A 27,609-nucleotide genomic window follows, 5' to 3' on the forward strand; every position below is an offset into this window, starting at 1 on the left:
CAGTAAACCAACAGAATGGCTGATGAATTTTGCAATTCATTCATCACAGTATATCAAGGTTCTGAGGTCTGTAGTGCATTAGAAAGTTAACTACTTGATCTAGGAGAAAGTCTTCACATCACTTCTCACACAACTTCTTTCTGGCTAGGTTTCCTCACACAGCATCTGTATTTATTGACCAATATATGTAGCACTGCTGATAATTCATATGTAGACTAGCAACAAGGTTCTAATTATGTCGCCATAAACATAGCTTATGGACAAATAGCTCTTGGTATAAAATTGTATTCCATAATATTAAGTGAAGTTTCAGAGAAAGCTACAAATATACAGTCCCAGTGTCAAGGGGGAAAAATGGCTTATTTTAATAGTTTTCTTCACTGAACATTTATTCATTTAAGAGTGTTCCCTCTCTGGCTATATCTTGTTGTTTTGTTTTTGGTTTGGTGCAATGCAGAGAAAAAAAAATACTACTTTGACTTATTTATTTTTGTAATGGTTATTCATTCAAGAGAGTTTCACTGTATGTCTCTGTATTTTACAGTTTGGGGCAGACAGAGATTCATTCTTTGGACAGGTTTATTCTTCTAACATTTACCCATTGAAGGAGGGCTTCAGTCTACAAGGCCATTACTAAAATCCTCTAGAAAGGTGCTCATCTCTGGCTGAGTAACAAACAAGGCCATCAGCTTAGATACTTCAAAGGGAGGCTGTGCTCTGAATCAGTGAAATGACAGATGAATAAATAAGGCACCATCCAGCCATATATGTGCCAAGGAGAAAGGCTATTCTTTCAAGAACACGCGAGTAAATAACACACTTTGCTTTGATATATTTTACTGCACTGACAAAGGACTAGTAAATTAATGATGATGATGATGATAAAAAATATATAAAAAATCAAGAACAGCAACAATTATGAGAGGACACAGCTATGCCATGACCTAGTATGGCATCACTTAATGCCATTATGTAAACTGGAAATGGCCAACTGTTGTCCCTGAAACCTTTATATTTGGCCCTTAGCAACCCTACCAAATTTCTTACACTTCCAGCTTGAAGGATGTACATTGTTTTGGTTTGTTTTTTTACTACAACCCCGAGATCCACCAGCTAGAACCTGATACAAAAGACTTAGAATTAAAGGATTCTGAGCCCAAGAATGTGTTTGGCATTCCAGAACTGAGCTGAGGTCCTTCCACACAAACATCCACTCCCTGGTTACCCCAATCTTTCTTCATTTCAACAGTCTAATTCAGGGAGGGGAGAGCCATTTTGTTGCTGCTATAGTTAAATAACTGGAAGCTTCCCAATCTACCCCAGATCACCCAGCAATCTACTAGTAGATCCAGATCTAACTTCTGCCCAGCCCTGATTTAGAAGATGTGTATTCCAGCCCTCAATAATGAAGCTTTTGAATGGCTTCAGTCCTAACTAGGCTTCTGCAAATGGAAGGTCTCTGGAAAATCCAGTGGAGGATCCTGTTAATGGAAGAGGGCAACTTTTGCTGATGATCCCCTCCCCCTGTAGTACTCCCACACTGTTCTGGAGGGTCCCCCAGCCCTCCAGAGCAGATTTCCAGGAGGTAGATTTTCAGATTCCCAGGTAGGGATGGATGTCACAAGAGTCCAGTTCGAGCTCGAGGCTCAGTGATTTCTCACCAGCTGCCCCCCCACATCACTCTGTGGATCCCTGCACTTGCCCAAGTCAGCATGCACCAAGTTGGGCAAGCACAGGGATCCTCGCTTACCCACAAGCTTTATTTTACATCGAAATTGCAGGTAACTACTTATGTAAATCACGATTTCTGCAAAATGGTGGTCGTATATCCCCATTTACACAAAATTAGACCATTGACATCTGTAATTTTGTGTAAGTGGGTCTATATGGCAGCCATTTTGCGGAAATCGTGATTTACGTAAGTTGCTTACCCATAATTTCTACACAAAATGGTGGCTAGTGGGAACAAGAGGAGCTGTGCACCACTCACCGGGTGCCCACAGACTGTCCAGCAGCTCACCCAGCATGCCAAACAGCATCGGGTAAGCAGCAGGGGTCTGGCAGGGGTCTGGCAAGCAGTGTAAAGGGCAGGCACAGCAGAGTTCTCCCATCCCTATTTTCCATCTTGCCTCCTCCCTTCCACTGATGGGACCATCCTATGAGCAGAACTCCACTCAAGGGACACTCCTGCCAGCAGGAGCAAATTCAAGATTCCAGCCAATCTAATAACAATAAATGAATCCCTATTAAACTATCAACAAAATTAACGAGTTAAAACAGATAGAAGAAAATCAAGCAGTTCAGCACAGGCAGTAGCAGCAAGCAACAAACCTCTTTAAAAGCTAGGGAAAAGAGGCCACAGGTCAGGACTGCACCAGGTGAGATGCCAAGCTAAATATAGCTAATTGTGTATTGGCATTGCCTTCTGGGTACTTCATACACACACAAACACACAAATGCCGTGGTTGTTTTCCAAGTCCCAGACCAAGAGTAAAACTGGGTGGTTGATCAAATCCTTTATGAGCTTCATAGCTGCATTTGACTCAGTGATCACAATTCATGCAAGCTTGCCATAGCTGTTGGCTGATACCACTCGGTCTTCATTTAAATTTAGTCGATGAGATAGGAAAATGGTTTTATTTATTTTTAAATGTTTTTGAAATATTTGAACGATCACGTGGACACATTTAAGTCATAGATTTTGTTTATTCCATACCTTTTTCTACTTCACCAGGTTTTTGGACTGTTACAATTAATGGCCTTTCCGACAGGATCTCTCAAAACAGAGCTACAAAATCTGAGCTGAAGCAGCATCTGTATTCCTCCTTTCTTTTAATTATTTTTATTTTCGACCTGATTTGCCCAGGGCATATCATCTTTTTGAGAAGAGGATTCCTTTGGGGGAAAACCTCGCTAACATGGACGTTCTGATTTTTCCCTTTCTCTCTTTCTCTTTTTGTTCACAGTTCCAAAGACAGCACCTGCTAATGTAAGTGGCAGGAGTGGAAGGCGGCATGAATTAGTAATAGCGTGGGAGGTAAGGCGCTGTTTTGATTAACATCCTTGTTTCATGTTGACTTCTTTGAGTGCCAGGTACAGAGGTCTGCACCAAGGTTTCCCCACAGCAAAGCCTGTCAAGATAGGCACATGCAAGATCATGTTTTAAATACCTGTTAAAATCTCCCTGTGGGTCACAATTCAATGTGAAGAAAAAGTACCAGCAGTTTGGAGAGCCAGCAGCTCACAATGAAATCCCAAATTAATTTTGTTTTGTTTTTTGCTTTCATTTTATTCACAAGTTAGTTTGAACCTGGGATAACCATGGGTCAGACTTGGCATCAACATGAGATAATAGTACATGCATTTGGGGAACCAGGTCTCCCTCACCCCCCACTGGTGAGCAATAACTTTTGCAATCAGCAACAGTGGTGCACTGGAGCTGGGGCTCACACGGACACCGCACTGGCACTTTTTTATTAGTAGGGATGCTGCAGCCATCTGCCGCCCGCTCAGAATTCCTTCTTCCCTCTGAGCTTAGCTGCAATCCTTCTGGTAGCGAGGTGGAGGGGGTGAATGTTCCCAGCAACAATATATTGTTTCCTGTTGTAATGCAAAGTGTTCTGGGGCGGCCTGGTCTGGAATGGGCAATTAAGACCCATTCAGCAGCAGCAGCTTGTGCAAAATGTCACAGCCAGATTAATAACTGGGACCAGAAGGTCTGAGTGTATAACACCAATTCTGGCCTGCTTGCATTGGCTGCCTGTATGTTTCCAAGCCCCATTCAAGGTGCTGGGTTTAACCTATAAAAACTTACATGGCTTGGGACCACAACACCTAACAGAGCATCTCTCTCAACCTGAACGTACCCAGACACTACGATTTACATCTGAGGAATTCCTGAGTGCCACCTCCAAGGGATGCTCAGAAGGAGCAAGGGAGAGGGCCTTCTCAGTGGTGGCCCCCAGATTATGGAACTGTCTCCCTGCTGAGGCTCACCTGGTGCCAACACTGTCATCTTTTCGGCACCAGGTTAAGATTGCCTTCTACTCCAAGGCATTTAATGGCATATGATGGGGCATTTATGTCAGCTGTCTTGAACTGGTCTAGTAGTTTATAATTAGGTATGTCAGAGAATTTCTTCACGAATCTCTGGGAGGCCGAATGCCAACGCATTTGGCCCCCCGAAATTGGTGGAGAAATTCTCCGACACCCCCCTCCCCCCCCGGATGGGACTTACCTCGTGTGAATGTCCCTCGCGGCGGCGGGTCCCAGTGGCAGTTCGGCAGTCCCAGTGGCAGTCTTCCGACTGGCTGCCGCCGCCACCATTTCAAAGTAAACAAAAAACGTGATAGGCTATGTAAAGGTTTACGTAGCCTATCACGACTAGATTTTCAAAGTCAGCCGTGATAGTCTACGTAAATCTTTACGTAGCCTATCACAGCTGACTTTGGGGGGGGGAAGCGCGTACGCAAATGGCGGCACCCATGGGTGCCGCCATTTGCGTTCCTTATTTGGGCACGGGTAGTCTACGTAAAGATTTACGTAGACTACGGCGAAAATAAGGGCAACACAAATAGCGTTGCCCTTATTTTCGCCATAGTCTACGTAAATCTTTACGTAGACTGAAAGGTAAAGGGAAAGGTGTCCCCAACCAGTCGTGTCTGACTCTAGGGTGCGGTGCTCATCCCCGTTTCTAAGCCGAAGAGCCAGCGCTGTCCGAAGACGCTTCCGTGGTCATGTGGCCGGCATGACTGAACACCGAGGTGCACGGAACGCTGTTACCTTTCCCGCCGAGGCAGTACCTATTTATCTACTTGCAATTTCTTGCTTTCGAACTGCTAGGTTGGCAGGAGCTGGGACTGAAGACGGGAGCTCACTCCGTCACACAGCACTCGGGTCTCGAACTGCTGACCTGCCGACCTTCCAGTCTGCAGTTCAGCGTCTTAACCACTAAGCCACCGTGGCCCATACGTAGACTTTGTTGTTGTTGTTGTTCAGTCGTTCAGTCGTGTCCGACTCTTCGTGACCCCATGGACCATAGCACGCCAGGCCTACCCGTGCCCAAATAAGGAACGCAAATGGCGGCACCCATGGGCGCCACCATTTGCGTACGCGCTTTTTTTTTTCAAAGTCATCCGTAATAGGCTACGTAAAGATTTACGTAGCCTATCACGGCTGACTTTGAAAATCTAGCCATGATAGGCTACGTAAATATTTACATAGCCTATCACGTTTTTGTTTTTGTTTTTACTTTACTTTTTTCTTTCACGGCCAGAGAGGTGGGGTGCTCCCCTCCGGCCAGAATTTCGGCGGGGAGGGATGGGGCGCCTCCCCCCCGGCCAGAATTTCACCAGGGAGGGACGGGGCGCCTCCCCACCCACCAAGAATTTCAGGGGGAGAAACGGAGCGCCTCCCCCCCCGAAAAAAGCTGCGGGACCAGGTAAGGGACTTTCGTCCATCCCTAAGTTTATTGCAGGTGTTTTACATTTTGTATGTTCAAAATGTTATACTGTGTTTTATTATCTTGCGTCTGTAGTTTGTAAAATAAACTCAGTGAAAACAACCATAAAAACAAATCGATTAAAAACACGATAAAAAAACACAATAAAAGACACAATAAAAGAAATAAAAACAGAACCCAAACCAATAGATCCTGCTTCAGCAACAGATCAGCTTGCATGCCAAAGGTCTGCTTGGATAAAAATATCTTTGCCAGCCGGTGGAAGGACAGCAGAGAGGGACCTATTTTGCCTCCCTCAGAAGGGACTTCCAAACTCTGGGAGCAGCCCCAAGAAAGCCCTCTCTCACATACCCACCAAACATGCCTCCGATGCTGGTGGGACCAAGAGAAGGGCCTCCCGGAAGATGTTCACACCCAGACAGGCTCGTAAGGGAGGATGCGGTCTTTCAGGTAGCCTGGTCCCAAGTCATATAGGGCTTTATAACCATACACTTTGAATTGTGCCCAGAAACAGGTGGTAGCCAGTAAAGCTGTTCTAACAATGGAGTCACATGCTCTCTGTAAGCAGTCTCAGTCAACAGCCTAGCCGCTGCATTCTGGACCTGCTATTGTCCTTGCTATTTGCAATGGAAAGAAAGCTCCCACTGGTGCCAATGAAAAACTAGGGGTGCACGAAAGTCACTTACCTGGTCTCGCAGCTTGCTTCGCGGTGGGGGGGAGGCGCTTCGCTGCTCCCCCCGAAGTTCAGGCCGGGGAGGTGGCGCCTCGCCTCGCCCGGCCACGAAATAAAAAGTTAAAAAAAAAAACGCCCCCGTGATAGGCTACGTGACGATTTACGTAGCCTATCATGGCTAGATCTGCAAAGTCAGCCGTGATAGGCTATGTTAATCGTCACGTAGCCTATCACGGGTGACTTAAAAAAAAAAAAGCGCGTACACAAATGGCGGCCCCCATAGGGAGCCGCCATTCGCGTTCCTTATTTGGTCACTGTAGTCTACGTAAAGATTACGTAGACTACGGCGAAAATAAGGGCAACGCTATTTGCGTTGCCCTTATTTTCGCCGTAGTCTATGTAAAGATTTACGTAGACTACAGCGACCAAATAAGGAACGCGAATGGCGGCTCCCTATGGGGGCCGCCATTAGTGTACGCGCTTTTTTTTTTTTTTAAGTCACCCGTGAAAGGCCACGTGACGATTTACGTAGCCTATCACGGCTGACTTTGCAAATCTAGCCGTGATAGGCTACGTTAATCGTCACGTAGCCTATCATGGGGGTGGTTTTTTTTTTTTACTTTTCTTGGAATGGCAGCAGCGGCAGCCAATCAAAAGACCCGCTGCCGCCCCTGCCCCTGTCGAAGCCCTGCCGAACCGCCGCTGCGACCCGCCACTGGGAGCGACATTCGGGAAAGGTAAGTCCCATCCCGGGGGGGGCGGGGGGGCGGAGAATTTCTCCCTGAAACTACTTAGGGGGGCCGAATACGTTGGCACTCGGCCCCCCGAAGTTTCGGGGAGAAATTCTCCCCCATCCCTATGAAAAACACTGCATCCAGATTGGCCCTTTAGGGTCCTCCTTGTAAATGATATCAGGAGAAATTTACACTGTTTGAATAGGGATGTACAGATCATGTAAAATCCATCCCATCTGTGTTTCACAGATTGTCAGGAACCTTTTGTTCCTTCGTTCGTTCACAGATGGATTCGATTTTTTTTCATTGTGCGGAAAAATACGCAAATAATTCTGTAAGAGGGTTCAAAACAATTTACATAATTTACCTTAGTGCCTAACATTTAGCATATTGTCCCCATTCCATTCGACTTTTCCCCACATATATTTACCAGTCTCAGCAGAAACTTGCGTTTTTTTTCCTGTGAATAAATATACATTCGTAAGCCACTGGTATATTTTTCTTTAAGAATTCTGAGTGGGAATAATCCTCAGTAAAGCATTGAGATAGGGAGTGGCCACCATTTTAGGCAGTTTGTTTGTTTGTTTGTTTGTTTGTTTATATCCCACCCTTTTTCCTCCTTAAGGAACCCAAAGTGGTATATGTAATCCTCCTTCACTCCATTTTAGCCTCAGAACAACAACCCTGTAAGGTAGGTTGGGCTGAGAGTCTGTGACTGGCCCAAAGTCACCCAGTGAGCTTCCATGGCCGAGTGGGGACTAGAACCCAGATCTCCTGACTCCCAGTCCAACACTCTAGCCACTACACCACACTGGCAGTTACCAAAATGCAGTGTGGAAGAAACTTGTTTTCTCCTCTCTGTAAGACCCTGAACCCTTAAGGCAGGACTGTTTAACAAGTTGTTTCTGTGTTGCTGAATCCTGCTCCATTTTGAGAAGATTGCTGTGGAGCTGGAGTGAACTGAATAGAGACTGTTTTCTTTCTTGGGCCAGCAGAAAAATCAAGCTTCAGAGAGAAGTTTTATTTGTATTTTTGTTGTGGACTCAAGCTGAAAGACAGAACTTTTGGAGGGCTGGGCTCTGCTCTATTGTTTTGGTGATAAGTGAATTGCTATGCATGTAAAATTATTACATGTGCATTATTATTGTTTTTAATTAAGAAATTAAAATGATATATGTTAATTGTCCCTGTACAAGGCCTTTGCTGGGAGTCCCTTTAGAGACCCTGAAGAAAAAGTGTTACACATACATTTCGGGAAAGTAAACAAAGATCCAGAAGTCCACAGACTCTGTGTGGCCTGAGGATGTTGGTCCACAGCAGATCCCAAAGGTCGGAGTCTTAGAAATCAGAGCTCATTTTAGTCCATCTCAAATTTCTCCAGCAACCCTAACTCTGAAAGCCTTTGAGAGTTTCCTTTAAATGACGCACTGCCTGTTAGCAGTAGGCTTCTAACTTGAGTGATATACTTGAGTGATGCAGGTACCTCATTTTAAAATGTCAGGAAATAATTACAGATGTGCCAGGAATTATTTAACTTTTTTAATGGTCCTTCCAAAAACTTTCACTGGATATTAAAAAAAGAGAAGAAAAGCAGAGTGACATTTTAAACATGGACAATGACAGTCTGTTTTTAAAGAGGTGTTTGAAAATGAGTTGAATGCCTGAAAAAATTGGTTGGCTGGCTGAATATTTTCAGGGAGATTTTCTTCCCCTCAAAAGGACACAGAGGACACAGATTCACATAAAATTTGCATATTCTATTTTATTTGTATAGATAGGAGTGTCGGAGAAATACGCAATGGAATCAAATGAGTTCAGATTCTTATGAGTCCCGCTGTGGATTCTGCAGCAGACTGACTTTTCCCCAGTCAGGCAAATTCCATCGGCTTGCGGACCATTTTTTCTACCTTTCCTGAACTTTGCACAAATTTGGTAGTAGAAAAATACTCAAAATTTTAAAAACCACAGCTGAAAATGTGCATTTCCCCCATAGGCTAAAGCGTGAAAATGTGCATTTGGGGGGATTCATGAATTTGCACAATTGTTGTTGTTGTTGTTGTTGTTGTTCAGTTGTTAAGTCATGTCCGACTCTTCGTGACCCCATGGACCATAGCAGACCAGGCCTTCCTGACAGTTCCTGTCCTCTGTTCTCTCCTGGAGTGTGCTCAAGTTCGTATTCATTGCATCGGTGATGCTATCTAGCCATCTCATCCTCTGCTGTCCGCTTCTCCTTTTGCCTTCAATCTTTCCCAGCATCAGGGTTAGGGATGTACGAAAGTTCCGCCATGGATCTTGGGGAAGCCGAATGCCAGCGCATTTGCCCCCCCGAAATCAGTGGCGGAACGGCCCCCCCCCCCGGGATGGGACTTACCTTGGGCGGATCTTCTTGGTGGCGGCAGCAAAGGCGGCAGCTCCGGTGTCGGTTCAGCGGCAGCAGCTGCGGCGCTGGTCTTCCGACCAGCTGCCACCGCCACCATTTCCAAGTTAAAAAACAACAACAACAAAATGTGATAGGTTACATAAAGATTTACGTAGCCTATCACAGCTAAATTTTAAAAAACACCGTGATAGGCTACGTAAATGTTTACGTAGCCTATCATGGCTGGTTTAATAAACAAAACGCGCGTACGCAAATGGCTGCGCCCAAGGGCGCCGCCATTTCCATTCCTTATTTTGGCACGTCTTAGTCTACATAAACATTTAAGTAGACTACGGCGAAAATAAGGGGAATGCAAATAGCGTACGCTACGCTATTTGCATTCCCCTTATTTTCGCCATAGTCTATGTAAATGTTTACGTAGACTAAGACGTGCCAAAATAAGGAACGCAAATGGCGGCGCCCATGGGCGCCGCCATTTGCGTACGCACGTGTTTGTTTTTTTAATCAGCCGTGATAGGCTATGTAAACATTTACATAGCCTATCACGGCTGACTGCAGGGACGCAAACGGCGGCGGCTACGGCCGCCGCCATTTGCATCCCTGCTAGCCAGTGGCCGGATGTCCGGCCGCTGGCGGAGCCGGCCGGCAGCTCCGCAGAATCCCTGTGGAGCGGAGCCGGCCAGCCAGGTTTCAGGGGGGGGAGGGATGGAGCGCCTCCCCCCCCGGCCAGAATTTCAGGGGGAGGGACGGAGCGCCTCCCCCCCAGCATCAGCATAATCCGCGAACAGGTAAGTGACTTTCGTACATCCCTAAATTCAGGGTCTTTTCCAGTGAGTTTTCTCTTCGCATTACGTGGCCAAAATATTTGAGCTTCAACTTCAATATCTGTCCTTCCAATGAGCGCTCAGGGTTTATTTCCTTTAGGATTGACTGATTTGACCTCCCTGCAGTCCAGGGGACTCGTAAGAGTCTTCTCCAGCACCACAGTTCCAAAGCATCGATTCATTGGTGCTCAGCCTTCCTTACAGTCCAGCTCTCACAGCCATACATTACTACTGGGAAAGCCATAGCTTTGATTATATGAACCTTTGTCGGCAAGGTGATGTCTCTGCTTCTTACTATGCAGTCTAGGTTTGCCATAGCTTTCTTCCCAAAGAGCAAGCATCTTTTAATTTCATGGCTACAGTTACTGTCTGCGGTGACCTTGGAGCCCAAGAAAATAAAATCTGTCACTGCTTCCATTTCTTCCCCTTCCATATGCCAGGAAGTGATGGGGCCAGATGCCATGATTTTCGTTTTTTTAATGTTGAGTTTCAAACCAGCTTTTGCACTCTCATCTTTCACCCTCAACAAGAAGCTCTTTAGATCCTCTTCACTTTCTGCCATTAGGGTGGTATCATCTGCGTATCTGAGGTTGTTGATAATTCTCCCAGCAATCTTAATTCCAACCTTAAATCCAACCCCACGTTTCTCATGATGTACTCTGCATATAAATTAAATAAGCAGGGCGACAATATGCAGCCTTGTCGTACTCCTTTCCCAATTTTGAACCAATTGGTTGTTCCATATCCAGTACAAATACAAATTAAAGAATCCAATTCCATCGATGAGTGGACGACAAAACAAAAGGCAATGAGAGGATGACAGAACAATCCGTGAAACACAGACAGAATGGATTTTACACAATCTGTACACCCCTATGTACATTTAGAAATTATCATAATTTATATCTATGCAGAGTACATCATGAGAAACGCCGGGTTGGATGAATCACAGTTTCACAGAAAGCGAAGAGGATCTAACGAGCCTCTTGATGAGGGTGAAAGAGGAGAGTGCAAAAGCTGGTTTGAAACTCAACATTAAAAAAATGAAGATCATGGCATCTGGCCCCATCACTTCCTGGCATATGGAAGGGGAAGAAATGGAAGCAGTGACAGATTTTACTTTCTTGGGCTCCAAGATCACCGCAGACGGTGACTGTAGCCATGAAATTAAAAGACGCTTGCTCCTTGGGAGGAAAGCTATGGCAAACCTAGATAGCATAGTAAGAAGCAGAGACATCACCTTGCCGACAAAGGTCCGTCTAATCAAAGCTATGGTTTTCCCAGTAGTAATGTATGGCTGTGAGAGCTGGACTATAAGGAAGGCTGAGCGCCGAAGAATTGATGCCTTCGAACTGTGGTGCTGGAGAACACTCTTACGAGTCCCCTGGACTGCAAGGAGGTCAAATCAGTCCATCCTAAAGGAAATCAACCCTGACTGCTCATTGGAAGGACAGATCCTGAAGCTGAAGCTCAAATATTTTGGCCACCTAATGTGAAGAGAAAACTCACTGGAAAAGACCCTGACGCTGGGAAAGACTGAAGGCAAAAGGAGAAGGGGATGGCAGAAGATGAGATGGCTAGATATTATCACCGACGCAATGAATATGAACTTGAACATGCTCCGGGAGAGAGTGGAGGACAGGAAGGCCTGGCGTGTTATAGTCCATGGGGTCACGAAGAGTCGGACATGACCGAACGACTGAACAACAACAATACATCTCCCATTAGTGGTGAAGACTATGACCAGGTGACCTGTGTGCCTGTTCAGCCTACTGTTCAGGTGCTAACTCTTGATTGGCAGCTTCAACCCCCCCCCCCCATTACTCTCCCATCTTAGGATTCTTTCTCATTAAACCAGACTTGGCATGGACAACCATTCATATAGATGACTGTCCTCTAACAGCTCTTTGGATAGAAGACTATCCACTATAATATCGGACAAGTGACTATCCTAAATCTTATTCACACTTATCTAGGAATAGGTCCTCTAATAGGAATAGGGAATGAGTGGGACTTACTTCTGAGTAAACATGCATAAGATTGCTCTGCCTATCCCACATAGGTTCATAAGCTTGGTCCCACTAAGCATTCCAAATACACTCTCTTAACCTTTTCTTTCAATATTGGGCAATTTTCATAGTTGCGCTTTTTAAATATATTTTATAGCTAAGCAGAAGCTTTGTGCTGCTTGTCTTATACTTCAGTGGGCCATATCCCAAGGAATAATAACCGCACTTATCTTTCTTCAGCCAGTCTCTGAAGAGTTTCAGAATGGAGAAGGCTTTGGTTACATTGTGGCTTTCAGACCCAATGGGACAAGAGGCTGGAAGGAAAAAATGGTAACCTCTTCGGATGCCTCCAAGTTCATCTACAGAGATGAGAGTGTGCCTCCCCTGACTCCATTCGAAGTGAAAGTTGGAGCTTATAACAACAAAGGAGATGGGCCATTCAGCCCTATTGTCGTTATCTGTTCCGCCGAGGGAGGTGAGTCTGTAAAACCTGATGTTCTCTTGCATCTTGCTAACTGTGGCTGTGACCTTAAACATATTTAATAGGATGTAAGATCAGTCTGTGACTGGGTTTACACAGCATGATAACCCACACTCAGTGGTTGAGTGTGGCTTGTCGTTGAACTGTGGGTTGTTGGTGAACCATGGGTTATTGTGTTGTCTGAACCCAGTGCATTTTCCACAGGGTGGCTTTTTAACCATGCAGGGTAGCTTGTTAACCATCCTGAATAACTGAACAACAAACCATGGGTTCTCAAGGTGGCTTGTTTGCAAAGTTGACAAGGGAAAATGCACTGGGTTCAGACAACACAATAACCCACAGTTCAACAACAACCCAAGGTTCAATGACAACCCATACTCAACCGCTGAGTGAATTATCGTGTTGTGCAAACCCAATCAATAGGACTTATCAATGGCCTAAGTAAATGTGTATAAGATTGGGGAGGAAGACTGTTGCCTGGATCTAATCTAGGAACTCCAGTATGTGTGTGGAGTGGAAGATCTCTTCTCCCCCTGCCCCAAACCCCTGCCTTGCCAAGTGGCTTCTCCTACTAAGGCAAGGGTGGGGAACCTCTTTCAGCCCCAGGGTCAAATTCAGTTTTGGAGGAGCTGAAGCAAAAGGAGTGGGGCCACAAAGGGGGCAGAGCCAAAGGAAAAACAGGTGGGACAAAAAAAAGGATAAGCCTGGCATGTTGTAGCTTAAAGCTGTTGCTGCCATTAGCAAATACTTAGGAGAGCCATTTCAACCTTTTAGAATGGAGAAAAAACTGAACAAAAGCTAGGAATTCACCAGGGGCCAGGGGAAGGAGGTGTGTTCTTCTGGGGCTGGATTGGGACCCCAGGAGGGCCAGATTTTGTCCCTGAACCTGCAGTTCCCCACCCCTGTACTAAGGAATGCATGTACCTTCAGGGGTCAGCAACATCAGGCACCTGCCAAGGCCCACCCCTCGCATGGGTCCACTGCTGACCCACTCAGACTCCTGGCCCTTCTGTTCTTCCTTCTTTCTGCCTCCTCACTTCTCAACTGCAAGCATGCAAGGAAGCAACAGCAGGAGTGAGGAGATGAAGACACATTCTCCACCCTCCTTGCACTCCCACATCTGGGAGGTTGTGCAGAATGGTCCCAGGGGCAGAAGGCAACAAAATGGGGAACAGGGACAGTGGCAGGAAGGAGGTGAGCCTATTCTGTGAGGGAGACACACTTGATGGGAGTTCTTTGGTATTGCTGCCTCCTGCTAAAAAGGCAGTTAGCAGAGAGAAAAAACAGAAGGCAGAACAGAGTGAGTTTACCAATCCCATATGCACCCAGGCCTAAAAAAAGAAGACCACACCCTTCTTTAGCGAAGAAAAAAATGGTTTACTCACAATGTCCTTACATAAAAATGCAGGTACAGTGTAGAGTTTCAAACAGAGTTTGTTCAGTCCAAACTGAACAAACTCCGCAAAGACATGCAAAAAGTCAGAGAGATGGGGGGGGGGGGATTAGCCAGAAACCACACTATAGGCTATAAGGCTAGCTATGCCCCAAATTCCCATGCATTGACTAGCAAACTGCAATACTACCCCTTCTTGTAGCTTGCAGATGAGGTTGTAATATTCCCAACAACACTAAGGGCAACTTGGGCAAAAGGGCAGTTTAGACATCTTCTTATAAAATGAAAGCAAGAAAGCAAGCAGCCAGGATAAAGATGAGTTTCTGTCACTTTAAACTCTGATGGCCAAAGTTACACAATACATGATTAAATGTGTAGTTGTGGGGGGGGGGGGGTAGAATCATAGAATCATAGAATAGTAGGGTTGGAAGGGGCCTACAAGGCCATCGAGTCCAACCCCCTGCTCAATGCAGGAATCCAAGTCAGAGCATCCCTGACAAATGGCTGTCCAGCCTCGTCTTGAAGGCCTCCAGTGTGGGAGAGCCCACCACCTCCCCAGGTAATTGGTTCCATTGCCGTATTGCTCTGACACTCAGGAAGTTTTTCCTGATGTTCAGTCGGAATCTGGCTTCCTGTAACTTGAGCCCATTATTCCGTGTCCTGCACTCTGGGATGATCAAGAAGAGATCCTGGCCTTCTTCTCTGTGACAACCTTTCAAGTACTTGAAGAGCGCTATCATATCTCCCCTCAGTCTTCTCTTCTCAAGGCTAAACATGCCCAGTTCTTTCAGTCTCTCTTCATAGGGCTTTGTTTCCAGTCCCCTGATCATCTTTGTTGCCCTCCTTTGAACCCTCTCCAGCTTGTCTGCATCCTTCTTAAAGTGTGGTGCCCAGAACTGGACACAGTACTCCAGATGAGGCCTAACCAGTGCTGAGTAGAGGGGAACTAGTACTTCCCGGGATTTGGAAGCGATGCTTCTATGAATGCAGCCCAAAATAGCATTTGCCTTTTTTGCAGCCACATCACATTGTTGGCTCATATTCAGCTTGTGATCGACGACAATTCCAAGATCCTTCTCGCTCGTAGTGTGGTTGAGCCACGTATCCCCCATCTTGTAACTGTGCATTTGGTTTCTTTTTCCTAGGTGCAGAACTTGGCATTTGTCCCTATTAAATGCCATTCTGTTGTTTTCTGCCCAGCACTCCAGTCTATCCAGATCACTTTGAATTTTGTTTCTGTCTTCCAAAGTATTAGCTATCCCTCCCAATTTTGTGTCATCTGCAAATTTGATCAGCATTCCCTGCACCTCCTCCTCCAAGTCATTAATAAAAATATTGAAGAGCACTGGGCCCAGGACTGAGCCCTGCGGTACCCCACTCGTTACCTCTCCCCAGCTTGAGAAGGTCCCATTGATAAGCACTCTTTGAGTCCGATTCTGTAGCCAACTGTGGATCCACTGGATCGTTGTTTCATCTAGCCCACTTCGAGCTAGTTTGCTCATCAGGATATCATGGGGCACTTTGTCGAAAGCTTTGCTGAAGTCGAGGTATATGATGTCTACAGCATTCCCACGGTCTACAAGGGAGGTGACTTGATCAAAAAATGAGATCAGATTTGTCTGGCAGGACTTGTTTTTGACAAATCCATGTTGGCTTCGAGTAATCACTGCATTGTTGTCAAGGTGCTTCCAGATGGATTGCTTTATGATCTGCTCCAGAATTTTCCCAGGGATTGATGTCAGACTGACTGGTCTGTAGTTCCCAGGTTCCTCCTTTTTACCCTTTTTGAAGATAGGGACAACGTTAGCCCTCCTCCAGTCATCTGGCACTTCCCCGGTCCTCCATGATTTCTCAAAGAGAATAGACAGCGGTTCTGAGAGCTCTTCTGCCAGTTCCTTTATGACTCTAGGATGCAGTTCATCTGGCCCTGGAGATTTGAACTCATTCAAAGTAATGAGGTGTTCCTTGACCATATGCCTGTCGATCTCAAGCTGCAATCCTGCCCCTTCAGCCTGTACTTCGCCTTTGCCAGGGGGGTCATAGACCCTCTTTTGGGAGAAGACTGAGCCAAAGTAGGAATTGAGCACCTCTGCCTTTTCTTTGTCCTCTGTTATCATTTTGCCATCCTTATTTAATAGCTGAACAACCATTTCTTTCCTCTGCCTTTTACTATGCACGTAGCTGAAGAAAGCCTTTTTGTTGTTTTTAGCATCCCTCGCTAACCTCACCTCGTTCTCCGCTTTAGCCTTCCTGACGCCATCCCTGCAATTCTGTGCTACCTGCCTGTACTCTTCCTTTGTTACTTGGCCTTCTTTCCACTTCCTATATGTGTCCTTTTTTGTTTTCAGGTCATCCCTAAGCTTTTTGTGAAGCCACATTGGCTTCTTCTGTTGTCTTCCACCTTTTCTTCTTGTTGGAATTGTTTGTGATTGTGCCTTGAGAATTTCCTTTTTTAAAAGTTCCCACCCATCTTGGACTCCTTTTCTCGCTAGCATTGCTTGCCATGGGACCTTACTGATCATTGTTCTGAGTTTATTAAAATCAGCTTTCCTAAAATCCAGGGTACGCGTTTGAGTACACTCGGCTTTTGCTTCCCTTAGAACCAAGAACTCAAGTACAACATGGTCGCTTTCCCCCAGAGTTCCTGTAACTGCTACTTTATCCACTAAGTCATCTCTGTTGGTTAGGATCAAGTCAAGGATAGCCGATCCTCTAGTTCCTTCCTCTACTTTCTGTAGGAGGAAGTTATCCGCCACACAAGTCAGGAATTTCCTGGAGGGGCCATGTTTTGCAGAATTTGTCTCCCAACAAATATCGGGGAAATTGAAGTCCCCCATTACTACTACATCATGCTTCCTTAAAACATTGGCTATTTGCTTTTCAAAAGTTTCATCCTTGGCTTCTCCTTGATTGGGTGGCCGGTAGTAGACTCCGACCACCAGGTTCCTTTTATTCTTTGCTCCATTTATTTCAACCCAGATGCTCTCGATGGGGCTACCAAGCTCCTCCTCCTGTATTTCTGTGCAGAGATATGTATTTTTCACATACAGTGCAACCCCGCCTCCCTTTCTGTTCCTCCTGTTCTTTTTGAACAAGTTATATCCTTCAACTGCTGTATTCCAGTCATGAGAGTCATCCCACCAAGTCTCAGTTATACCTATCAAGTCATAATTTCCCTCCTGTATTAAGAGTTCAAGTTCGTTCTGTTTGTTTCCCATACTCTGGGCATTAGTATATAGACATCGAAGACTATGTGCTTCATAGTCTGGCTTTCTTCCTACATGTGTCTGAAGACTATTATTGGGCGCTATCAGCGCTGTTCTCTCCATTGCAGTGCATGCGCCTACGTCCATTGTTACCCCCAACATTACATCTCCCTTCCCCGTAGGATTCAGTTTAAAGCCCTCCTGATGAAGTTCTTCATGCTGTGGCCAAACACGTTCTTCCCAGCCTTTGTGAGGTGCAACCCATCCCTAGCCAACAGCCCATCTTCCAGGAAGTATAGCCCGTGGTCCCAGAATCCAAATCTCTCTTGTCGGCACCACCTTCGTAGCCAGTCATTCACCCGGAGTATTTTTCGTTCCCTTTCTATCCCTCTTCTAACTACTGGAAGGATGGATGAGAAAACTATCTGGGCCCCAAAGTTCTTGAGTTTCCTTCCCAAAGCTTCAAAGTCTGACGTGATCTCTTCGTAGCTCCGCTTGGCGGTATCATTTGTTCCCACATGGATGAGAAGAAAGGGATACCTGTCAGTGGGCTTTATGAGTGCAGGCAACCTTTCAGTCACGTCTCTAATCTGTCCTCCCGGGAGACAACATACCTGGCGAGTCCATGGGTCTTCGCGACATACTTGGGTCTCGATCCCACGCAGCAAGGAGTCTCCCACTACTACCACTCTTCTCTTCTTCTTCTTGTAGGCCTGGGTTTCATCGCCTCTGTTTGACTGACCTTTAGCCTCTTGCTCACTCTCATGCAGGTTCCCCTGTGATTCTTCCTCTGCAGGCTGTCCTCCAGTCTCATCTGCAAGTACCTGGAATCGGTTCCACAGCTCCACCGCTTCCACTGGTGCAGAGTGGCGTCTAATTCTTCTTCTCCTAACTGTCACCGTTTTCCAAGGAGTATCCTCTACTCCATTTTTCTTCACCTCAGCATTTCCCACTGCCTCATCTTGCTGTTGCTCTTCAAGCTTCTGGTCTGCCCTTTGCTGCTGTAGTTCCCCCATTCTGTTCAAGAACTCTTCGTGTTCTCTTATTCCCCGGAGGGTTGACAGTCGCCGCTCCAGTCCACTTACTTTTTCCTCCAGCAGCGTGATCAACTTGCACTTGTTGCAGGTGTAGGCCATGTTGTTCTCAGGCAAGAAAACAAACATTGCACACACCTTGCAGGTCACCACCACTGGAGAGTCTTGTCCTTCCATTGCCTCTTTTCCCTTTTTGTGTCTAGCTTTGTGATTGTTCTAGACTAGCCTGTGCCTGCTCCTCTACTCAGTAGAGGTTAAAAGCAGAGTCCCACTGGTGTGGAAGTGTGTGTTACAAGACAAATAAATGGAAAAAAGTTAGTAAAGAAAAATAAAAAAAAAAATGTTAGGGGCCTCCCCCTTGACCTCCCCTGCCGAACTCCCCTGGCCAACTCCTGTTTGCTCCCCCTGACCGCTCGCTCTGTTCGCTCGCTCTCTGGGAGCTTGCCTGCTTCTGTAGTCCCTGGACCAGCTGGAGCAGCTTGCTCTGCTCTGCTCTGCTCAGCTGGGAGGCGGGAAACAGACTGAAGCTTCCCGCCCAGTCAGCTGCTGGGAGTACTCAGGCCACACCCCTCCAATTCAGTTGGAGCTCTCAGAAGCTCCTGGTGAGCTCACAGCCAGTCAGAAGGATAAAGGGCAGCGCCCTGGGCTTCCTGCAACCCACTTACCTCTTAGCCTCTGTCTCCTTTGTCTCCTTTGTCTCTTCAACCACTGCAACTCCCCTGGCCAACTCCTGTTTGCTCCCCCTGTTCGCTCGCTCTGTTCGCTCGCTCTCTGGGAGCTTGCCTGCTTCTGTAGTCCCTGGACCAGCTGGAGCAGCTTGCTCTGCTCTGCTCTGCTCTGCTCAGCTGGGAGGCGGGAAACAGACTGAAGCTTCCCGCCCAGTCAGCTGCTGGGAGTACTCAGGCCACACCCCTCCAATTCAGTTGGAGCTCTCAGAAGCTCCTGGTGAGCTCACAGCCAGTCAGAAGGATAAAGGGCAGCGCCCTGGGCTTCCTGCAACCCACTTACCTCTTAGCCTCTGTCTCCTTTGTCTCCTTTGTCTCTTCAACCACTGCAACTCCCCTGGCCAACTCCTGTTTGCTCCCCCTGTTCGCTCGCTCTGTTCGCTCGCTCTCTGGGAGCTTGCCTGCTTCTGTAGTCCCTGGACCAGCTGGAGCAGCTTGCTCTGCTCTGCTCTGCTCTGCTCAGCTGGGAGGCGGGAAACAGACTGAAGCTTCCCGCCCAGTCAGCTGCTGGGAGTACTCAGGCCACACCCCTCCAATTCAGTTGGAGCTCTCAGAAGCTCCTGGTGAGCTCACAGCCAGTCAGAAGGATAAAGGGCAGCGCCCTGGGCTTCCTGCAACCCACTTACCTCTTAGCCTCTGTCTCCTTTGTCTCCTTTGTCTCTTCAACCACTGCAACTCCCCTGGCCAACTCCTGTTTGCTCCCCCTGTTCGCTCGCTCTGTTCGCTCGCTCTCTGGGAGCTTGCCTGCTTCTGTAGTCCCTGGACCAGCTGGAGCAGCTTGCTCTGCTCTGCTCTGCTCTGCTCAGCTGGGAGGCGGGAAACAGACTGAAGCTTCCCGCCCAGTCAGCTGCTGGGAGTACTCAGGCCACACCCCTCCAATTCAGTTGGAGCTCTCAGAAGCTCCTGGTGAGCTCACAGCCAGTCAGAAGGATAAAGGGCAGCGCCCTGGGCTTCCTGCAACCCACTTACCTCTTAGCCTCTGTCTCCTTTGTCTCCTTTGTCTCTTCAACCACTGCAACTCCCCTGGCCAACTCCTGATTGCTCCCCCTGTTCGCTCGCTCTGTTCGCTCGCTCTCTGGGAGCTTGCCTGCTTCTGTAGTCCCTGGACCAGCTGGAGCAGCTTGCTCTACTCTGCTCTGCTCTGCTCAGCTGGGAGGCGGGAAACAGACTGAAGCTTCCCGCCCAGTCAGCTGCTGGGAGTACTCAGGCCACACCCCTCCAATTCAGTTGGAGCTCTCAGAAGCTCCTGGTGAGCTCACAGCCAGTCAGAAGGATAAAGGGCAGCGCCCTGGGCTTCCTGCAACCCACTTACCTCTTAGCCTCTGTCTCCTTTGTCTCCTTTGTCTCTTCAACCACTGCAACTCCCCTGGCCAACTCCTGTTTGCTCCCCCTGTTCGCTCGCTCTGTTCGCTCGCTCTCTGGGAGCTTGCCTGCTTCTGTAGTCCCTGGACCAGCTGGAGCAGCTTGCTCTGCTCTGCTCTGCTCTGCTCAGCTGGGAGGCGGGAAACAGACTGAAGCTTCCCGCCCAGTCAGCTGCTGGGAGTACTCAGGCCACACCCCTCCAATTCAGTTGGAGCTCTCAGAAGCTCCTGGTGAGCTCACAGCCAGTCAGAAGGATAAAGGGCAGCGCCCTGGGCTTCCTGCAACCCACTTACCTCTTAGCCTCTGTCTCCTTTGTCTCCTTTGTCTCTTCAACCACTGCAACTCCCCTGGCCAACTCCTGTTTGCTCCCCCTGTTCGCTCGCTCTGTTCGCTCGCTCTCTGGGAGCTTGCCTGCTTCTGTAGTCCCTGGACCAGCTGGAGCAGCTTGCTCTGCTCTGCTCTGCTCTGCTCAGCTGGGAGGCGGGAAACAGACTGAAGCTTCCCGCCCAGTCAGCTGCTGGGAGTACTCAGGCCACACCCCTCCAATTCAGTTGGAGCTCTCAGAAGCTCCTGGTGAGCTCACAGCCAGTCAGAAGGATAAAGGGCAGCGCCCTGGGCTTCCTGCAACCCACTTACCTCTTAGCCTCTGTCTCCTTTGTCTCCTTTGTCTCTTCAACCACTGCAACTCCCCTGGCCAACTCCTGTTTGCTCCCCCTGTTCGCTCGCTCTGTTCGCTCGCTCTCTGGGAGCTTGCCTGCTTCTGTAGTCCCTGGACCAGCTGGAGCAGCTTGCTCTGCTCTGCTCTGCTCTGCTCAGCTGGGAGGCGGGAAACAGACTGAAGCTTCCCGCCCAGTCAGCTGCTGGGAGTACTCAGGCCACACCCCTCCAATTCAGTTGGAGCTCTCAGAAGCTCCTGGTGAGCTCACAGCCAGTCAGAAGGATAAAGGGCAGCGCCCTGGGCTTCCTGCAACCCACTTACCTCTTAGCCTCTGTCTCCTTTGTCTCCTTTGTCTCTTCAACCACTGCAACTCCCCTGGCCAACTCCTGTTTGCTCCCCCTGTTCGCTCGCTCTGTTCGCTCGCTCTCTGGGAGCTTGCCTGCTTCTGTAGTCCCTGGACCAGCTGGAGCAGCTTGCTCTACTCTGCTCTGCTCTGCTCAGCTGGGAGGCGGGTAGAGCGTTGAGGTCTTTATTTAAGAGAACAGTACAGTAGTGCCTTGCATAATCACCCCCCTTTGAGTTTTCCACATTTTGTTGTTTTACAACCTGGGATTAAAATGGATTTAATCAGCATTTTTACCATTTGCTTTATACAACATACATAACACTTTGATGGTACAAAATGTTTTTATTGTGGCACAAAAGCTAATTAAACAAAAACAAACTGGCATTTGTTGGTTGCATAAGTCAATACTTGGTAGAGGCACCTTTGGCAGCAATTACAGCTGTGAGTCTTTGTGGGTACATCTCTACCAGCTTTGCTCATCTGGATCCTGCAATTTTTGCCCATTCTTCTTGGCAAAATTGCTCAGCCTCTATCAGGTTGGATGGGGACCGTTGGTGAACAGCAGTTTCCAAGTCTTGCCACAGATTCTCAATCGGATTGAGGTCTGGGCTTTGACTGGGCCATTCTAAGTCATTCAGTTTCTAGCTTTTAAACCATTCCAGTGTAACTTTGGCTGTATGTTTAGGGTCATTGTCCTGCTGGAAGGTGAACCTCCTCCTCAGTCACAGGTCCCCTGCAGACTGAAACAGGTTTTCCTCTAGAATTGCCCTGTATTGGGCTCCATCCATCTTGCCCTCATTCCTGACCAGTTTCCCAGTCCCTGCTGAAGAAAAGCATCCCCACAACAGGATACTGCCTCCACTATGCTTCACCGTGGGGATGGTGTTCTCAGGGCAATGAGCACTGTTGGCTTTGCACCACACATAGGGTTTTGCGGTAAGGCCAAAAAGTTAAATTTGGTCTCATCAGACCAGATACCATTTTTCCACATCTTTGTTGTGTCTCCTACATGCCTTTTGGCAAAATCCAAATGGGATTTAATATGGGTTTTTTTCAGAAATGGTTTTTGTCTCTTCCATAAAGCCCAGCTTTGCAGAGTGTCCGGGTGATAGTTGTCCCATGGAGGAGTTTGGGATATTTTTTTATAACCCAACTCTGATTGGTGCTTCTCCAGAACTTTATCCTGGACTTGTTTTCATAGCTCCTTGGTCTTCATGATGCTGTTTGTTTAGATATGCTCTCCCACAAAGTCTGGGGCCTTCCAGAAACAGATGTATTTAATCTGAGACCATGTGACACTTGAACTGCACACAGGTGGATTCCATTCAACTAATTTTGTGACTTCTGAAGGCAGTTGGTTACACCAGAGCTTCTTTAGGGATGTCACACCAAAGGGAGTGAATGCCTGTGCCATCAAGACATTTCAGTTCTTTATTTGTAAATCATTTTGTAAAATACGTAGATTTTTCCCCATTTCAACAATATGGCCTACTTTGTGTAGATTGGTGACACAAAATCCTAATTAAAACCATTTTAATTCCAGGTTGTAACACAACAAAATGTGGAACCATCAAATGGGAATGAATACTTATGCAAGGCACTATATGTATAGTTTGGTATTGCATGATTCTTTATTCACCTGTAAATAGCAACCGTTGGGGTACCCAACAGGCTCATGGTGCAATGGCAAACGGGAATTATCCCACCCCATGGGTGTGCTCCATGGTGATGGCAAACATTAGTGCTATTTAGGGTCAATCGGAGCTTCCGTGATGTGCCAAATAGCAGCTTGGGGGGCAATTTTCATTGGGTGTGAGCAGGAAAATATTACCTCCCACCCTGGATGCCACAGCTCTGATCCTGAGTGGGCCCACAGCAGCTGCTGTTCACAGATCAAAAAAGATCTGTGCAATGGAAAACTAGACGTTGAACATAGCATGACATTTGGCCCTGACTCTGTAACAAGGATGTAGCAAACTAAATAGTAGGTTGCAATTGCTTAATAGTAGTGGCAATTTTTTCCTATATTCTTCTGTTGTGAATTGCTATATCCTAGGTTAACCTAGCCATAGGGATGGCGGAGAATTCCGCCACGGACTCCAGTGAGTTCTAAAGAATCTGGCCCCCTGAAGTCTGTGACGGAATGGAGCAATCCCCCCCGCTACCCCACGAAGTCCCCGTGGACCGGATCCTACCTGCCTCCAGCGGTACGGATCCGACCACTGCTGGCCACTGCTCTGGTGTGCGGCCACGAATGGCATCCTGCATAGGGGACGCCATTTGCGTCGCTGCTTTAGCCATGATAGGCTATGTAAATATTTACGTAGCCTATCATGGCTAAAGCAGTGATGGAAATGGCGTCCCCTACACAGGACGCCATTTGCGTCCGCAGCAGCCCGGCTGCGGATCGGCCTGGCTGGCGGCAGAGCCAGCCGGGGAGGATTCCGGGGGGGGGGGAGGATCGCCTCCCCCCTGTTGAGGATTCCGGGGGGAGGACCAGATCACCTCCCCCCCCCACGGACCCCAGCAGAGCAAGGTAAGTGGGGTTTCGTACACCCTTACCTAGCCATGCACTACCAGGAGAAAATGGGACACAATGGCCGCTGAGGAGAGAAGCACATCTGAATATATGATACAGATATAGATGCCTTGACTAAGTTTTCCTGTCAATTTAGATATTAGTATGAAAGCTTTTAACCCAAAATAAAACAAGGGAAAGTTAACCCCCTTTAATTTGTCATAATCAGCACTTTTCAGCACTTGCACTTGCATTATGAAATACTCACCTCATCTCAACATCCACAGAAAATTTAAGCGATGTCTGATATCATTTAGAACATCGGCTGCGACATACACTTCATCTCATTGGCTACCATCCTACAAGCATGGTTAGGCTGCTTAAATCTTTCTGGCTTTAATTGTGTGCAGGATAGCACCCACTTTTTTAAATAGGGAGTGAATTTCTCTTCTTCCTCTTTATGCTGTTACAATTTTTAAAGTATTCGAGTTTCAGACTTCTCTAGCAATCAGTTTGGTGGGGCTGTCTCATCACAGAGCCTTTGGCTAGAGACTTCCTCTTTCCCACATGTCCACCCCCACCCCTACCCCTAACCCATTCATTGGAGCCTGATTGTCTGCCTCCAATATACTCAGTACCAGGGGACGCTGGTGGCTCCGATATCAGAGGGACAGTGAATCCGCTCTGGGTTTCAGTCAGAACCAGTCAGAACTCTAAAGGAGCTACTTTGGACAGGTCCTTTAGAGTTCTGACTGAAACCTGGAGTGGATTCACCACCCCACTGACATCGGAGCCACCAGCCTCCACTGATCAGTACCAAATTTAGAAATGATCTCTGACTGATAACCAAAACAGGCCTACCCCCATGGGAAAGGAGGCTGTTTAGAAATAACTTCTTCAGTTCCAAGTGATCTGATGTCCTAAGAACATACCTATGGTTTTTATCAGTTGCTTGCTTCATTTTGTGTTTCTGGGAGAATTCCAAAAAATTTCCTTAAAGAAACTAAGGGTGCAATCCTATGCATGTTTAGACAGAAAAAAAAAATTCTGGCTTTTTTTCTGTCTAAACCAAGCATAGCTGGCTGAGGAATGCTGGGAGTTGTGGGACTTTTTTCTGTCTAAACATGCGTAGGATTGCACCGTAAGGCACTTTAAAAGCCTACAGAGTAGAAAGACAAATACCAATGATTAAGTATTAATTGTTATTGTCAGTCTAAACACAGTGAGGCTTTTAAAAAATAGATATATTAAGATTTCACAGTAAGAATAACAATCAGTGAGTTTCTTTCTTCCTTCAGTGATCATTGTACTGTTATGTTCTTCTTTTTGTTGCCTGTATTTTAACTTTATTTCAAAAATTAAAAAATCAAAAACCCACAAGGGTGGAAAAACAGGTGTGTGGTGCCAGACAAAGATTTATCTCTGCAGCAGCGATCCCCTTATAAATCCTTCTCTCTACGACTGTCACCGTGTGTCACCTTACTTCCATGCTTCCCATCACTCAATCCAAAGGAGCAATTGATTTACTAATGAGTTTATTTATTTATTTACTTATTTACATTAATAAATATTACTGACAAGTTAGCATAAAATCTCCCTTCCCTGCCATTCACTACCGATGACTTTTTCTTTTAAAAAAGAAACTGTAAACCAGCTGCCTCCAACCGGGGGTCCTCCAAATGTGTTGGACTAGAGCTCCCATAATCCCCATGCTGGGGATGATAAGAACTGTTGCCAAGCACATCTAGAGGGTGCCGGGTTGGGCAAGCCTGCTTAATTTGCACTTTGCAATCCTGTGAATGTTGCACTGCCTTCACTGACTCTTTTTTTTTAACTGGCACGGAATGGGGAATTGATTAAACTCCTCTTTGATTAGTACTAACAGGCCCTTGGGAAGCAGTACATGTCATCCATAAAACCCAAGCATGCTCCCCCCTACCACCGCTCCACTTTCACCACCAGCAGTACTACACCCTGTTGTTTTGAAATCTCTAGCTGCTCTGCCGCTTCATTGCAAATGAACCCTTTATATTCATGAACATAGAAATGCCTTTTAAACTGTTTAATCTAACAGAACCCAGTTTTATCACTCAGCCTGTCTGTTTCCTACCTCCTCTATAAGAGAGCCATTGGGGAGATAACTAATATCTTCGTAAGGACAGGATAGCATCTTCTTCAGCATAATGTGCACCAAGCATCCTCTCATTAGCATTCTGGACAAAAGGATTGGCATGAGGCAAGCCTCAACATCAGCGCCATATCTAGAACAAGAGGCTGAAGAAGGAACCATCTTGGCACAACTGTTGCATGTAGGGATGTCAGAGAATTCCGCCACGGATCTCAGTGAGGCTGAATGCCAGTGCATTCGGCCCCCCAAAATCCATGGCAGAATGAAGCCCCCGCCCCCCCACCTCACGAAAGGCGCGCGAAACAGAGCACTTACCTTCTGCGCTTCCTCATCATAGCTGTGATAGGCTACGTAAATAATTACATAGCCTATCACGGCTAATACAGGGATGCCATTTGCGTCCCTGTGGAGGCCGTGATAGGCTACATAAGTATTTACGTAGCCTATCATGGCAAGCTATAAAAAAAAACAGCGTACGCAAATGGCGGCGGCTACAGCAGGAGCCATTTGCGTTCACTTTTTTCGCTGTTTTAGCCTACGTAAATATTTACGTAAGCTATTATTGCGGGAAAAAAGGGGAACGCAAATAGCGTAGTGGGTGCTATTTGCGTTCCTTTTTTTTCCCGCCATAATAGCTTATGTAAATATTTACGTAGGCTAAAATGGCAGGGAAAAAAGGAACGCAAATGGCGCCCACTATGCTATTTGTGTTCCCCTTTTTTTCGCCGTAATAGCTTACGTAAATATTTAAGTAGACTAAAACAGTGAAAAAAGGGAATGCAAATGGCGGCCACCATAGCCGCCGCCGTTTGCGTACGCTGGTGTGGGGTTTTTTGCCTGCAGGCTGCTCAGCAGCTGGATGTCCGGCTGTGGGCAGCCCCTGCTGCTGGCTCCGCGGAATGTCCGCGGAGCGGAGCTGGCCGGGTTAGGATTTCAGGGGGAGGTGCGGATTTCGGCCCCCCCCCACCGTGAATCACCCCGTCGAAAAGGTAAGTGACTTTCGTACATCCCTAGTTGCATGTGTTCTGTGGCAAAACCTTGATACCAAAGCATTATGATATAGAACAGCAGTTCTCAGACTTTATTTTCATGGACCACTTGCAAATTGCTGTGGGTCACAGTGGATGACTTAGGGAGCAATCCTATGTGGATCGACGGCCGCCTCCGACCCCGGGGGGAACCGCCTATCCACTGCAGGGTGGGAGGAGTGGTGAGGAGCAGATCTCTTCCATGCTCCTGCTGCCCTGCTTTCACAGCTAGACTGCCAATTTCGGCTGGCTAGCTGCAGGACCTCGGAGCGTGGGAAGCGGCAGCCGGACGACACGTAGGATGTGTCGTACTGGCATTTCTGGCCTCCCTGCCCCAGCCCACCCCTGGGAATGCCCCATTTTCAGCACTCCGTGCTGCTCTTACAAGTGTGGGGCTGATCCATGCTGCCTATGAGGCGGCACGGGAAGGGGTAGGGGTCAGTTCTCCGGGAACCAACCTCGGAGCTCAGGCTCCGAGGTCAGTTCCCAGGAACCAACCTATCCTATGGCTGTCTAGCCGCTGACTAGCGGCCATAGGATTGTGCCCTTAATAAACTTATTTTTATTCTAAAAATCAAAGCTAAGGCATAACCCATATTTAATCATATTGTCTTCTAAACTGCCAGCATAATTGTCAGAACCACTGCTG

At 47.2% G+C, this 27,609-nt stretch overlaps 1 protein-coding gene across 1 annotated transcript in view; it reads left to right on the plus strand.

The window, feature by feature from the left end:
* Window positions 1-27,609, plus strand: part of LOC146349432 (contactin-5) — a 130,104-nt gene that overhangs the window by 70,885 nt on the left and 31,610 nt on the right. Inside the window, exons 7-8 of the mRNA XM_084845412.1 lie at window positions 2,967-3,037; window positions 12,322-12,556. Coding sequence (XP_084701538.1) covers window positions 2,967-3,037; window positions 12,322-12,556 — 306 coding nt within the window. The remainder of the gene's footprint in view (window positions 1-2,966; window positions 3,038-12,321; window positions 12,557-27,609) is intronic.

The sequence above is a fragment of the Heloderma suspectum genome, chromosome 3, assembly GCF_057233095.1.
Source record: "Heloderma suspectum isolate Gila_16-S chromosome 3, 16-S_ref, whole genome shotgun sequence".
NCBI classification, from domain to species: domain Eukaryota; kingdom Metazoa; phylum Chordata; class Lepidosauria; order Squamata; family Helodermatidae; genus Heloderma; species Heloderma suspectum.